Below are 14,199 nucleotides of genomic sequence, written 5' to 3' on the forward strand. Positions count from 1 at the left end.
AGGGAGAGCTGCGCAGCGCCCCTTCAGCTAAGCGGGAGGAGAAATGGAAGGGGCTCCATTTCTCCTGCCGCTTCGCTGAAGGGGCGCTGAGCAGAGAGGGGGAGAATTTTTTTCCCTTGTTCTCCCCCTCTAAAACAAGGTGTGTCCTATGATCGGGTGTGTCCTATAGAGCAAAAAATACGGTATATACCTGAACTAAGGCTTTTGGATATATTGTCCAAAACTGGTTTGAAGTCCATATCATAACAGTTTCATAATTTTTGACCTGGCAATATATCCTGAATTGTGTGTGTGTGTGTGTGTGTGTGTGTGAGAGAGAGAGAGAGAGAGAGAGAGAGAGAGAGAGAGAGAGAATGAGTGCTATGCAAAAATCGCAATGTGGGGGGAAACGTGAATTCCACCAACACTTCTCTCGATTTCTGCAACCCCTGTTAACTCTGTCAACTCTCCCCTGCCCTAACCTGAACTTAAGATGGGGGTGGGGAAGGGAGAGAAATTGAGAGAAACCAAAACTGGGAGTCGTGGCCTCTTTTTCTACTGTGAAACGCCTTGTTCTTGGGGCTCTGCCTTGTCCTGATCTCTCAGGCAAAAGGAGTCATTGCCCTTGGTAAATATGCAGGCTTGAGGACAGGTACATTTACTCAGCCAAATTAATTCGATCCTGTGTGTAGGATTTTCTTTGTACCGAATCTACTGCTCACCACTTTGTGACCCTGGTTTATTTTTCTTACTTATGAATTTATAATCTGCACATTCACAAAAATATAAAACAAGACTCATGTTCTCTATCTCTCCCTGGTTTTTGTGTGTATTTGTCCTCCCCAACCCAGCTGTTTAAAGGCAAATTCTACCATTGTGAGGGGTTGGACATCCGAAACATCTCCACCAAGGCCGACTGCAGAAACGCCCACTACAGGTGGGTCCGGCGGAAGTACAACTTCGACAACTTGGGGCAGGTAAGGAGAAGAGAGAAGACCATGCAACGGAGCTTTGACTTCTGCCTGTACACATCTTGTTAGCCAAACATAGTGTTGACTCTCAATACTCATCATAGAAATGTAGAGTTAGAAGGGACACCAATGCAGGAATCTCAACACGTGGTCCCCCATCCAATTTGAAACCATACCGGACCCTGCTTAGCTTTGCAAATGTGCTAGCAGTTTTATTGCTGCACCACTAGGGAGAGTCTTATTCTTTCTCCTTATGCTTCAAGGTCCCCAACCTGTATATATTTAAAGTGCCTTATATGCATTGCTATGCATATACACTGTCCTATGCCACGGTGGCAGGGGAGAGAATAAAAAATTTCAGGACACTTCTTTTAAAAAAAAACAAAACTTGCCCTGGTGATCTGTGATTGAGGACGTCACTAGCACTAGCCTATAGGTGCCTACCACCACATAAACAGAGGGTTTGTCTCCCTTTCTTCCACAGGCCCTAATGTCCTTGTTCGTCCTCTCCTCCAAAGACGGCTGGGTGAACATCATGTATGACGGACTAGATGCAGTTGGCATCGACCAGCAGGTAGAAGCTAAAGATCGTAACACTGTTATTGGGGGAGAAATTTAAAGGCCTCTGCATATCCATCCTTTCAAGTTTTTTTTGTTGTTGTTGTTGTTTAAAAAGATCTTTATTGTAAAACAATTTACAAAACATAAACAAAACAGAAAACACCATAAACAAACCATAGACACTAACTCACCGCATATCATCTAACATTACACATACTTTGGCTTCCGATTCACCTCATTGTACTTTTTACACCTTATTAATCTGTATGCACTTTCTTATTTTTTCCGTTACTTATCAAGAGAAATTTTTGCTTTTATAGTTTCCTTGTAATTCAAGGTTCAGTCTAAATCTGTCAGGAGATTTGCATTATCGCAGTACTTTTTGAGATGTTCTTGGAATATTATCCAGTCTTTCTGGTTTGAGTTTCCTCTTATTCTCCCAGTCTTTTTTGCAAGTTCTAGGTATTCTATCACCTTCACTTGCCCATCGATTTTTGTGGGGATTAAGTCACTTTTCCAATTTTTTGCTATTAAAATCCTAGCGGCGTGTGCTGTACTTAAGAGCACTTAAAACCTACCCTTTCCTTGTCAAGCGGTCCTGGATTCCCCAATCAGTTCCTATAAAAGCAAGAGGCTGGGACTTACAGGTGGACAGAAAAACCACTCAGGTCCTGTCAAGTACGGGAGTTCCCCTCTCCCTTCTGGTAGCTCCCCAATAAGAATTAACAAGCATTCAGTAGATTTATAGTCTTTTTATTACAGTATCATGTTGCAAGCATGATAGACACATACACTCGATTGATGTATCGCCCAGCTGCTCCCTCCCTTCTGATTGCCTCATTACTATCTCAAAGCTGAGTAGCTCCTCTCTCTGAATAGAATGGAGTCTGAATAGAATGCTAGGGTAAAAGAAGAGGATACATTTGCCTCTGCTTATTAGAGCACTGTGAAATCATAAAGGCAAGATGAATAAGATGCATTGGAAGAAATATGATTTAACATTATGATGTGGATTGATAAAGGAAGAGTAACTCTGCTTGAATAACTGGGGAAATGTTTAGCTCACCAAAAGTCTAATCAGGAATTGAAACATGAACAGCCCATGGAAACTGAGAAAGGGTGGGAAATGAACAACAAAATGTTAAATTATTTTAAGTAGTGGAACAGAAATTAGGGGAAAGGAGCGGCCAAGGAGGGAAAGAAAAGAAACATATGGAAAGGGGGGGGGTGGGAAGTCAACTTGGAAATTTGTTTCAAATTTGAATTAATCTGTTGTTAATTTGTTTTAAAAAATGAAACTCAATAAAAAGAATCAATTGGCAATAAATGTGTGGTGTGGCCTTATGCTAGTGTTTCTTAAGCTTGGGTGGACTATAACTCCCATCATCCCTGGTTAACAGGAGCAATGATCAGGGATGATGGGCATTGTAGTCCAACTCCATTGAGTTGGAGAAACACTGCCTTATACCATACACTTCCCTGATGATGGGCTCCATTGAACCTTCTCATGCTCATCCCACATTGCTCTGTCTCTCTCTGTCTCCCTGCTTCCTTCCCACCTCCGCCGCCAGCCCAGCCAGAACCACAACCCTTGGATGCTCCTCTACTTCATCTCCTTCCTCCTCATCGTCAGCTTCTTCGTGCTCAACATGTTTGTCGGGGTGGTGGTGGAGAACTTCCACAAGTGCCGGCAGCACCAGGAAGCGGAAGAGGCCCGGCGGCGCGAGGAGAAGAGGCTCCGGAGGCTGGAGAAAAAGCGCAGGAGTAAGGCGATATACATGTCTGGTCGGTAGACAGCGGTACAAATCACAATCTTTCTGAGCCTTGCCTGCTTCCAAAGCAAGATATCTTTTGCCCCCGGATTCCTTTTTTGGTTTGCTTTGGTTTGACAACGGGACGGAAGAAGACACGCTCTCTCTCTTTTTTTCCCTTCCTATTCCATTTTTTGGAGATGCTTTAAGAGTCAGAGTTGACCTTTCCCCCGTTCCCCTTCCATTGGCTCCTTTTGCAAACTCAGCACGGCTTACCCAAATATCCAGGACCGCAACAGGGACTACAACTCCCACCAGCACCAGCCAGCATGGCCAATGGTCGAGGATGATGGGAATTGTAGTCCAGCAATGCCTGGGTGGCCAGCAGGTTGAGGGGAGCTGGTGTAGACCTCAATGACCTAGATGAACCAATAGTGTATGGCAGGCTACCTACCAAGTACCCCCTTCGTTCAGAACGATGAGGTCTAGAATCTTACTTTATTGTTAAGGGAAAGGACATAGTTCAATGTGAAGCACATGCCTCCCATACAAAGGGTCCATTTCAATCCTCAGAAACTGGGCTGGGAAAGACTCCTAGCTGAGACCTTGGGGAGCCGCTGCTAGTCAATACTGAGCTAGATGATCAGGGATAAGAGGATCTTTGATAAACGAAATCCACAGAGGAGGTCCATGTTGCCTTGCTATGTATGAATTCTGAGGACATGAACCTCAACTCTGGGTTAAGTTACTGGCAGGTTCCTTCAGGCACGATTAAGGATGCTACAGGTGAAACTCAAAAAATTAGAATATCATGGAAAAGTTCCTTTATTTCAGGAATTCAACTTAAAAGGTGAAACTAATATATGAGATCGACTCATGACATGCAAAGTGAGATATGCTTCTACTTCTCAGAGGTCCAATCTTGCTCGATTTGCAATCCTTCTTTTGCTGATTTCCTTGAATATTCTCATTTTCTGAGATTGTTAATTTGGGGTTTTCATCAGCTGCACGCTATGATCATCACAATGATCACAAATCAAGGCTTGACATATCTCGTTTTGCATGTCATGAGTCGATCTCATGTATTAGTTTCACCTTTGAAGTTGAATTAGTGAAAGAAAGGAACTTTTCCACGATATTCTAATTTTTCATGTTTCACCTGTACATTGGACGCACCCACCCAAATCTCCAGTGGGTTCCCCAGCCCCACATCTCTCTCTCTCTCTTGCCTCGTTTCTGATTCCCAACAGTGTCCTGCTGCCCCTTAACCCTGGGACTTAAAGCATCACCAACGTTATTTAAGGCCCATCGATGGGATTTCCTATGGTACGTTTTTAAATAAGGAAAACAGATCCATTAGCTGACTTTCTTTTCTTTCTTTTTTTGGAGGGTCTCGGTGCATGGTCCCCGCATGCCACACAGACGCTGCATGGGGTGGGAATGGCAGAGCGTGGGGGTCGGGGAAGTGGGGAAGACTCCCAGCTTGTGGGTCGAGGAGGAAGAGCCCAAAGGTGGAATCCCTTTAGAAGAGATGCACATTCAGCTATCCCACCGGTGGGTGGGTGGGTGGGATTCTAGATTGGACTGGCAGCCTTCTGGGCAGAGTAGGTGGGGAAGCCGAAAGATATTCCCACAATCCTCTTTCCCCTCCTTCTCCTTCTCTCTGTTTTAATAGCAAATTGAGTCAAAGGCAAGTTGATACAGGAGGGTGCCACAGGTAGGGTGATGCTGAACACCTAGACTTCCCCTTCGCTGAATTTTGCAATTTTCCAGCCAAGCAAACATAAACACCACCATCTTTCCTGCACCGGCCCGCCAACCGCAGCTGGAAGGAATGCTGAGATCTATGAAAATATAAAACCAATGCAAATGTTTAGCGCCTTTGATGCTTTTACTGCCACTTCGGCTGCTGATCTGAGAGAGCTCAACATATTTTTTTGTCTGAGAGGGGGAGGGTGTGCTAGTTCACATGCTTCTCTCCATCGCAGTCTCCCAGGCTTTCTCCCCCCCCCCCCCAATAGCAGCAAAGTCGATATTAAGTGCTTCATAAACATTTCCTTTGTAAATCCATGAGAATCGGCTCTGCCTCCGCTCCCAGGAGACGGGCGCCTGGAGGCAGCTGCGAGATGAGTTCAGAAAGGGCAAGAGCGTCACAAAGTGTGGGATGCTCTCAGATCTGCCCTCCCGAAAGCGCAGAGAAAAGGTTTACTTTTCCATTCCAGTTCTGTTCTCCGTCGCTGAGCTCCCTGCAACAATTTCTGTAGGTGGCCTGAGGACACGAATCTTCCTCAGGCGTCTTTCCTGCCTGCCTCAATCTTGGAATTGCCTCACAAACTTCCACCTGCTCCCTCCATTCCAGTTTCTTAAGTGCCCAAGTTACTTGAAGCTCAATATGGCCCATCCCTGGGGGGCAGTGAAGGCAGGAACACCTGCTTTTGGTTTCTTCCTTGTGTTTTTTGTTTCTGCCCTACATAACCACATGCCTGCCCTAAATATTATTTAGCTGCCATGTGGTCGTAAATAGCTGTGATCAGATCAAGCTCAAGGTGATTCGTTTGGGGAATTCTGGGGTGAACTCCTTGTTTACACTGGGGTCAGGAAACGGCACCGTTAATCTGGGTTTGAATTTGCATCTTTGTAATCCACTGGAGGCAAGGGATGCGGGTGGCGCTGTGGGTTAAAACACAGAGCCTAGGACTTGCCGATCAGAAGGTCAGCAGTTCGAATCCCCGCGACGGGGTGAGCTCCTGTTCCTCAGTCACTGCTCCTGCCAACCTAGCAGTTCAAAAGCACGTCCAAGTGCAAGTAGATAAATAGGTACCTCTCTGGCGGGAAGGTAAACGGCGTTTCTGTGCGCTGCTCTGGTTCGCCAGAAGCGGCTTAGTCATGCTGGCCACATGACCCGGAAGCTGTACGTCGGCTCCCTCAGCCAATAAAGCGAGATGAGCGCCGCAACCCCAGAGTCGGCCACGACTGGACCAAATGGTCAGGGGTCCCTTTACCCTTTACCTAATCCACTGGGGTATAGAAGCAGAGCCTGCGATCGGCTCCATGGACCCACAACTGCAACCAAACAACTGCACTTAAATGGCTTATTGGCACATAATGGAAAAAGTTAAGAGCACCAGCAGCTTAATAGCATGATTGAAACGACTCCATAAAAAAAAAAAAATCAAGGCAGGGCAATGTTGAAACAGCCAAGGCAATGAGAACAGAAGGAGCAGTATAAACAAGGCAGTGTGATGTAAGTTTAAAGCACAGCAGCAACATTTAAATAAGAATGATTGCCTGGAAGGAATTCCACAAAGATCTCTGCAGCAGGGGGCTCATCTTGCAGGTCCCAAGAACCTGTTTTCTCAGGATGTTTCTCAAAGCAACATCCTGGTGTGTTACTCGCCACAGCCTCTTATGAATCCCTGGCTTCTCTGGTTGAAATAGTCTGCCTAGCAGTAGGAACTGGGGGAAGATCCTCAGCAGAGACCACACAACTGGCATTTTTCAGCTGAGGGCCACATTTACCGTATTGACACGAATATAAGACACACCTGCAAATAAGCCGCATCTTTAAATTTGAAGGCTTATTTGTGGGTGCGGCCCACCTCCTAGCATTACCGCCCTGGGCGAGGGAGGGGGCAGCCGGTGCCGGCTCTTGGTTCTGAGTGTGCTGTGCACCCACCTCCCAGGTCTACCACCCTGAACAGGGGGCAGTTGGTGCTCAGTTTTGAGTGCACTGTGTGCCCGCCTCCTGGCACTACCTCCTGAAGCTGGTGCCGGCCGCCCCCCTCCCAACCCTCATTCAGGGCGGTAGTGCCAGGAAGCTGGTTGTGATTATAAGTCTCACTTTGACTTTTCACAGTCGGAAAAGGTGTGGCTTATATTCAGGGCAATACGGTAGTTGTAGGCAACATTCTGGGGGTCTCAGGCTAGTGCGGCAATGGACACAATACTTACCTTAGCATCGCAGGTCACATTCTAGCCACTCAGAGGTTCCTGCACACACTTTTATCCCCCTCTTAAGCAAGCAAGAAACATTCCCCTTGAGCGAGTCCCAAGAGCCAGGTAAGGATATGTAGTGTTTGGTCCCACCTCTGATCTAAACATATCCTCCCCCTCCCACCGTAACGAAGAACTGAAATAATGGTGGAGGCGATTCCTCCCATTATTTCTATCCTGAAGGGTTTGGGTTCTCTTGCTTTGGTTTTCTGTAGGTGACCTCTTAGCAAAAAAAGATGGCAGACTCAGAAAGATCTGGCGCGCGACTCCTTCTCTGTGGCTTGTGGTGGATCTGTGAGTGTGTGTCTGTGGCCAGTGGTCATATCTGTGAGTTGCAGCAGAACTGAGCTGGGCTTGGCCTAGTTATGTTGTCACTTGGCGCTTTTAACTGGACGGGGAAAGATGCTATGGCTTGAATCGACAACACCAGTCAAAGTGGGAAGAAGGCGCACCCACACGGCCACTTCCTTCTCAGAAGTTTTCAGAACAGGTCTCAAGGGCAGAGGAGCGTCATGACGATTGAGAAGCCATGGATAGAGGGAAGGAGTGCAGTTCAAAATCCGCAGAACACTACATAGCTAGCAAATTTCCCACTTGCTCACCTTGACCCGCCATCTGTCTGTCACCATCCCCCAAACCAGTTAACCCCACCTTTCTCTAGCTAGCTACGTCAAAGGTAGGCATTTGGAGTTGAGAAGCCCGTTATGTTGTTCCAACCCACTGTTGTCCTTGGCATGCCAGACTGGCAAGTGTTATCCCTCCCCGTCCCGCCCCCGACACAGAGTACGCAACAAACCAATTCAAACCTTCAGGAGAAGCTTCCGAGGGACTATTGGAATGAATGCGTCCCCTGAAGAAATCTAGAAATCAACCACACACAGAGAGAACGTTCTCAGTCTCTTATGTATTAAGCAGAGAGGTGGGGAATTTATCTGTGTGCCCAGATTAAATGTCTCGCTGGTAAGGCATGGGATGGTCTCTTGACGGTGATTCGGTTTATTTTAAGTTATGAAATGAATGCCCCAGAGTTTCCTTTTCCTAGAGCAGTGATGGCCAAACTTGGCCCTCCAACTGTTTTGGGACTACAATTCCCATCATCCCTGACCACTGGTCCTGTGAGCTAGGGATGATGGGAGTTGTAGTCCCGAAACAGCTGGAGGACCACGTTTGGTCATGCCTGTCCTAGAGGACTTCTTCTCCCCCCAACACTCCTGGGCCTCTGCTGTGTGTAGAATCTCACACATTGAGCTGTTGGTGAGACCTGTCCTGGAGCTTTATGGCCCCAAGGGAAGCAGGAGCATATCAAGGAAACATACATAGTCCAGACTTGCCTCACATATGTTCGTGCAGCAGTGTGTGCTTTGGCTTCTGTGGGGCTATGCCTTGGTCCCGCATCACAATAACAAAGTCAAGCCCACCATTCCCCAGCCACTGCTGCCGCCGCTGTGGCACACCCCTGTGCGTCCTCACCTTTGCACCGTGCATGAATTGGCATCTCTTCTAAGGGACGTTGCATGAGTTGTTGGACGGAGCATGAGCACCTTGTTGCATGTCACTTTCAGTGTTGTCAGGGTGCTACTATGTACGTGTCTCCAAGTTGAAAGGACTCCTCCTTTCTTCCACCCGTGCACTGAAGTTATTCCAAGCGCTTCCTTTCACTCTGTCTTCTCAAACCCACCTGAGATGTCAACCTGAGCTTCCTAGCCCCCTTGTTGAATTACTGCACCATACCTGCACACTGTGCCATATCAATTGTGACTTTGCTTCATAAGTCTCCAGCAAGAGGGGGGAACCTGTGGCCCTCCAAGACTGCAACTCCTATCTCCCAGGACTCTTGGGTGAGACTGATGGGAGATGGAGTCCAGCAATTTCTGGGCGGACACAGGTTCCCCATCCACTGTTCTTCTGAGCCAGTAACTAGGATACCTTATCAGGAACACATCAGGAGTGCCTCTGTGTGGCAAATCATGCTGGGCAACTAGCCTGACCACCACAACCAGCATTTCACTTGTGGGATGCAGCCTTAGAATGTCTTTTAGGGACCCGTCTCAGTTCATAAAGGACAACAGTAAGGACTCCGACAGGCCTGGTGTCAGGCCTCTGCAAGGACCAGGCTCCACTGGTCAGGGTTTGCAATTGGGCTGTCGAACTAGCTGGGCCAGAAGCAAGTACATTGTGCCAAACAAGCAAGGGTCAATATCCAAGGCAGCAGATGATGGCCAGAAGCAAGATTGTAGCAGGACATGCTACCTTGGCAAGAAGCCTACAGGGTACAAAGCAGCCCAGTGGTTTCAGCACCATGGAGAGCTCCATATAAGCATTGTGCTCCAGTGAAACCTAGGACTGGATTGAGACCTTTTATTCCTCCAAAGTCAGATCACCCTTCCCATGCTCCACACCTTCCTTGAGGAACAGACTCCTTTAAAGGAGGAAAGCTTCTGGCTTGGATTCTTGCACCTTCTCCTTTCAGGTAATTTTTTCCAGATTCGTGAAGGATGACAGTTCCTAGGGATGTGGGGGCTGGAGATGTAGGCTCCAAGAGTGCAGACTCTAGGAATCTCAATTCAAATCCCCCTCATTTGTCTAGCTCAAGCCTAGTCATGGTTTGCGGGGCTGGGTTGGTTTCCAACACCTCTTCCTTCAGTACCGCTGGTTCAACAGAGGTGGCCAGCCCATCATTTTCTGAGCGATGGCTTCGAGAGCTCCTTTTGGCCCCTGAGCCTGCATTTTCCCGCCCCCGTGTTAGAACTACCCAGAATCCTTGCCATACCCAGGATTCCATTGACAGAAGTTCAGCAAAAGGGTCTCCAAAATGAGAAAGTTCGAGAGCCATCACTATAATTCAGGTATAGAGCTCACAGGACTCGGCTTCAAGATTGTCCGTATTTGGGCAGTACTCACAGTGATGATTCTTCCTTTATCGGGCTTTTGGAAACTGGTGCATTAATAGAGTTCAGTCGTTGTCACCTGTCTTTGTTTTGGTCTTTGCATGATGCACAAGAAAAGCTATTTCAGCCATGTGGTCCTCCCCCATGGACAACTGCACTCCTGTTTTTACATAAACATCCAAAGCCTTGCTTTTGACATGGAGGCCAGTAGGATTAGCCATGCTAGCAGCACACAGTCCGCCTGTCTGCTTTGAGCAGATTTATGAGACTCTCGCAAATAACGTTGAGAGCTAGAATCCACCCAGCCAGAAAAAGAAAAAAAACAGTTGCTTTCTACTTTGCTTTCAGATTGCTTGGCTGGGAGAAACATGGGTGACCCTGGTCAAAAGACATTTGAAACGTCCTTTTTAGCCATCAAGAGAGGACTGGGGGAGATTAATAGCTGAAGGGTCACCAGCCAATCTGGTTTCCTTTTGATCTGATTATTTAAGCTGGTACATTCTGATCCGGTTGTCTTTTGCATCAGCAAAACAATCTGCAGCATTAACGTCAGCTGGAAAGCACTCGAAAGGGCAAGGGCTGGGGACCACAGCCGCAAGGGCAGCTCAAGGAGTTTACTTGTTTCTTAAAAGAATCTTTACTTTTGCTCTTTAGCTGAAAATGTTCCCAGAAATGGTTTGCAGGTCATTTTAAAAAAAAATAAAAGATGACAGTGCCTTCCTCCTGGGGGAAAAAAGATACAAAAGGAAAAAGCAATGAAGAGGGAAGAGGAAAACAATAAACTCGGGCCCCAGTTCTTACAGAGGCCCAATTTGAGTCTTATGCCTCATTGTTTTTCTTTATATGTTTGGCTGCCTCTGCATCTTCCAGCTCTCAAGATCCATAGTATTTCTTTATTATCAACAGCATTTAGATGCCACCCAATGGCAATGTTCTCTGAGCATCTTCCAGGCCATAATGGACATGGGTGGCTATTAAAAAGGATTGTAGAAAATCAGGAGAAGGCTATGGAGGCTATTCTCTGCCTCCATAGTCAGCAATGCTTCTGGAAACCACAGGAGGGGAAAGTTGCTGGCATGGCATCTAGTTGGCCACTAGCCTGATATAGGCTCTTCTTGAGTTCTTAATAAAAACCACCAAGAAAAACCCAGTATTGATCATAAAATATTTTTTTAAGCATACAAAGTGGAAAATAAAAAAATCATTATATATAAAAAAAGATTCTGCATCAGAGCATACATCCACAGAAAATTATGGTGCACCCCTGGTAGTGGTTCTTCTATGACTCAGATGCACGTCTCGTATTCACCAGGAGACATGAATTCAGTATTGAAGTCCCAGCTCTGTGCAACTCCCTCCTGGCTGAGATCAAACAGGCCCCCTTCCCTGTTTTTGTTCTTGCACTTGATGAATACTTTTTTAATTTCAGCAGGTGTTTTAAGTGTCGTTATTTACTCAAGTCAAATGCGCTATCGAATCTAATGTGCACCTTAATTTTCAGAACCTTGAAACCCAAAAAGGTATTTGCTGGTGAATGGAAATGTGCCATCGAATCTAATGCACACCTTAATTTTCGTGACGTAATTAGGCTAAAAAAAGTGAGCATTTGATACGAGTAAATACAGTAAAAATAATAATCCTGATTTGGGACTTCAAAGTGCAGTACAGGGCAAGATGCCGATGGGAAGCCCACAATCAGAACATGAGTACAATAGTACCCTTCTGCTCACAATCTCCCACAGCTGAGATTCAGAGGAATTTTGCTTTCTGATCCTGGAGGTAGCATACAGCCATCGTGACTATTAGCTCTTGATAGCCTTATCCTTCATGAATCCAGCATGAATTGCTATGTTTTTTAAAACAAAAAGAAAAAAAAACAGATGGGTCTGGGGATGGCTGAGTGTTTCTACTTAAAACCAACACAAGAAGCAAACTTCACAAGAAGATCTGTGTGTTTTTATTTTTAAAATAATAACACAGAAGAAAGATCTCAGAAGATTAGCACCAGCCTTGACCAACCTGTGTTTTTTGATCAGGGCAACCCTGAGACCTTCTCCCCCTATGCAATAATTCTGGAGTATGACAGAGACGTGCTTAATTTCTTTGTGGGTGGCGTATTTCTCCAAAATACTTTGCTGTTCCTTGTGTCCCTTACATGGTGGGCTTGAGACATGCCATTTCTCACTGAAAATCTCAGCTGTATCCCCCTCCAAAAAAAAAGGCATTTGAGTCATTGAATACACCCACCTGCAGGGAAATCGTGTGGCTGTCCCTGCCAGCATGCCTTGCACCCAAAATACAGAGGACAGCGCTAATGGCTGTGTATTCCATTGCCTCTTTCTGCAGAAGCCCAGCGGCGGCCATATTATGCTGATTACTCACCTGCCCGGAAGTACATTCACATGCTCTGCACCAGTCACTACCTAGACCTTTTCATCACCTTCATCATCGGAGTCAATGTCATCACCATGTCAATGGAGCATTTCAACCAACCCAAGGTATGGACAACACACCTTTCTTTCTTTCTTTCTTTCTTTCTTTCTTTCTTTCTTTCTTTCTTTCCTTTTAATTTTATAATTCTTCCGTTTCAAATTTCCCACATTTATACATTAACCAATACAACAATACATTGGTCATTGATTGCCCTGCCCTTCCATGGTTCCTTTTGGTTATCTTCTAATTACTCCATGTATTTTTTCCCCTCTTTCTCATTTTATCTCTACTTCTTTTATACTGCTGGATTTACTGTAATCCTGCTAACGTTTTGACCTGTTTACAATAATTCTTCAAGGACAACATGCCTTTCTTGAGTGCTAGAGCACTTCCTTTGCATGCAGAAGATCCCAATTCCCAGGCTCTCTCGTTCAGCAAGTATTTCAGATAGCAAGGCTCTTTTAGTGGGTGCTTACTGCCAGTCAGAATACAGGAAGTTGTGGAGACCTTTTCAGCCTGAGCAAACTTCCAGGGACCACATGCCAGGGGCGCACAGAGCCAGAAGCAAAAGTGGGTGAATTTTACCTTTGTGCTGCAGGCACTGGCGTGTGACTCCCTGGAAGGCTGCCCAGAAGAGAATGAGAAAGCTTCCCCACCCCTGATTGACCCTAACATCTAGTTTGGCCTGTGCAGGATCAGGGGGAAAGAGCTGGACTCGTTGCCCATGTGCATTCTGTGTGTGGGAAGTTAAATATTGCAGGGAACACCTCCGTAACACCTGCTTTTGATTCCTTGCAGTCACTGGATGAAGCACTGAAATACTGCAACTACGTCTTCACCATTGTCTTTGTGTTTGAAGCTGTGATGAAACTGGTAGCATTTGGGTTTCGGAGATTCTTCAAAGACAGGTTAGAAGCTTTATTCCATTCTAGACTGGAGGAGGGGAAAGGGGAAGCCCCAGAGCATTGTCTGTGGCCCAAATTGGGTACAGGTGGGAACAAATAGGGCAGTTTTATTTGTTGGATGAGCAGCATGAGTGCTTGAGCAAACAGCCAACCCACAGTCTTGGACTCAGTTTGGTTGACCCTTAATTTTAACAATATTATTAAATTGTTATTTATATCCCACACATCCAGCTGGATTGCCCCAGCCACTCTGAGTGGCTTCCAGCAAAATATAAAACACATTAAAACATCAAACATTAAAAACTTCCCTATACAACAGGGCTTGTTTCAGATGGAAGGGTGTTCCGCAGGGCAGGTGCCACCACCAAGAAGGCCCTCTGCCTGGTTCCCTGTAACCTCACTTCTTGCAGTGAAGCAACCAGCAGAAGGCCCTCAGAGCTGGACCTCAGTGTCCGGGCTGACATTGTTGCTGATGAAGTCATAGAAACATAGAATTGTCGGGTTGAAAGGCACCTCAAGAGTCATTTAAAATCCATCTAAAGTGAAAAATGGGTATGCTTGTTTTACACCAGGAGTGGGCTGCTTGTCTATTTTTGTGTGGCCCTTGGGGTAATTTTGAAAGCTACCCGTGGGCAATCAGTTTGGACCCTTAGCAAGAGTGACAGAGAGGAAGGCAGAGAGATACCAGAAAAAAACAGATAGAAAGTGGTAATAGAAA

The 14,199-nt window shown here is 46.1% G+C and overlaps 1 protein-coding gene across 3 annotated transcripts in view; it reads left to right on the forward strand.

Moving 5' to 3' along the window:
- CACNA1H (calcium voltage-gated channel subunit alpha1 H) overlaps positions 1-14,199 on the forward strand; it is a 385,142-nt gene that overhangs the window by 342,411 nt on the left and 28,532 nt on the right. For 2 of the 3 annotated variants that reach the window (XM_083711204.1, XM_083711206.1), the window contains exons 23-27: positions 831-956; positions 1,435-1,524; positions 3,083-3,296; positions 12,490-12,641; positions 13,375-13,484. In XM_083711204.1, coding sequence (XP_083567330.1) covers positions 831-956; positions 1,435-1,524; positions 3,083-3,296; positions 12,490-12,641; positions 13,375-13,484 — 692 coding nt within the window. The remainder of the gene's footprint in view (positions 1-830; positions 957-1,434; positions 1,525-3,082; positions 3,297-12,489; positions 12,642-13,374; positions 13,485-14,199) is intronic. The other variant, XM_083711205.1, reaches the window with a different exon arrangement.

Source organism: Podarcis gaigeae (assembly GCF_964106915.1).
Source record: "Podarcis gaigeae genome assembly, chromosome: 14".
NCBI classification, from domain to species: domain Eukaryota; kingdom Metazoa; phylum Chordata; class Lepidosauria; order Squamata; family Lacertidae; genus Podarcis; species Podarcis gaigeae.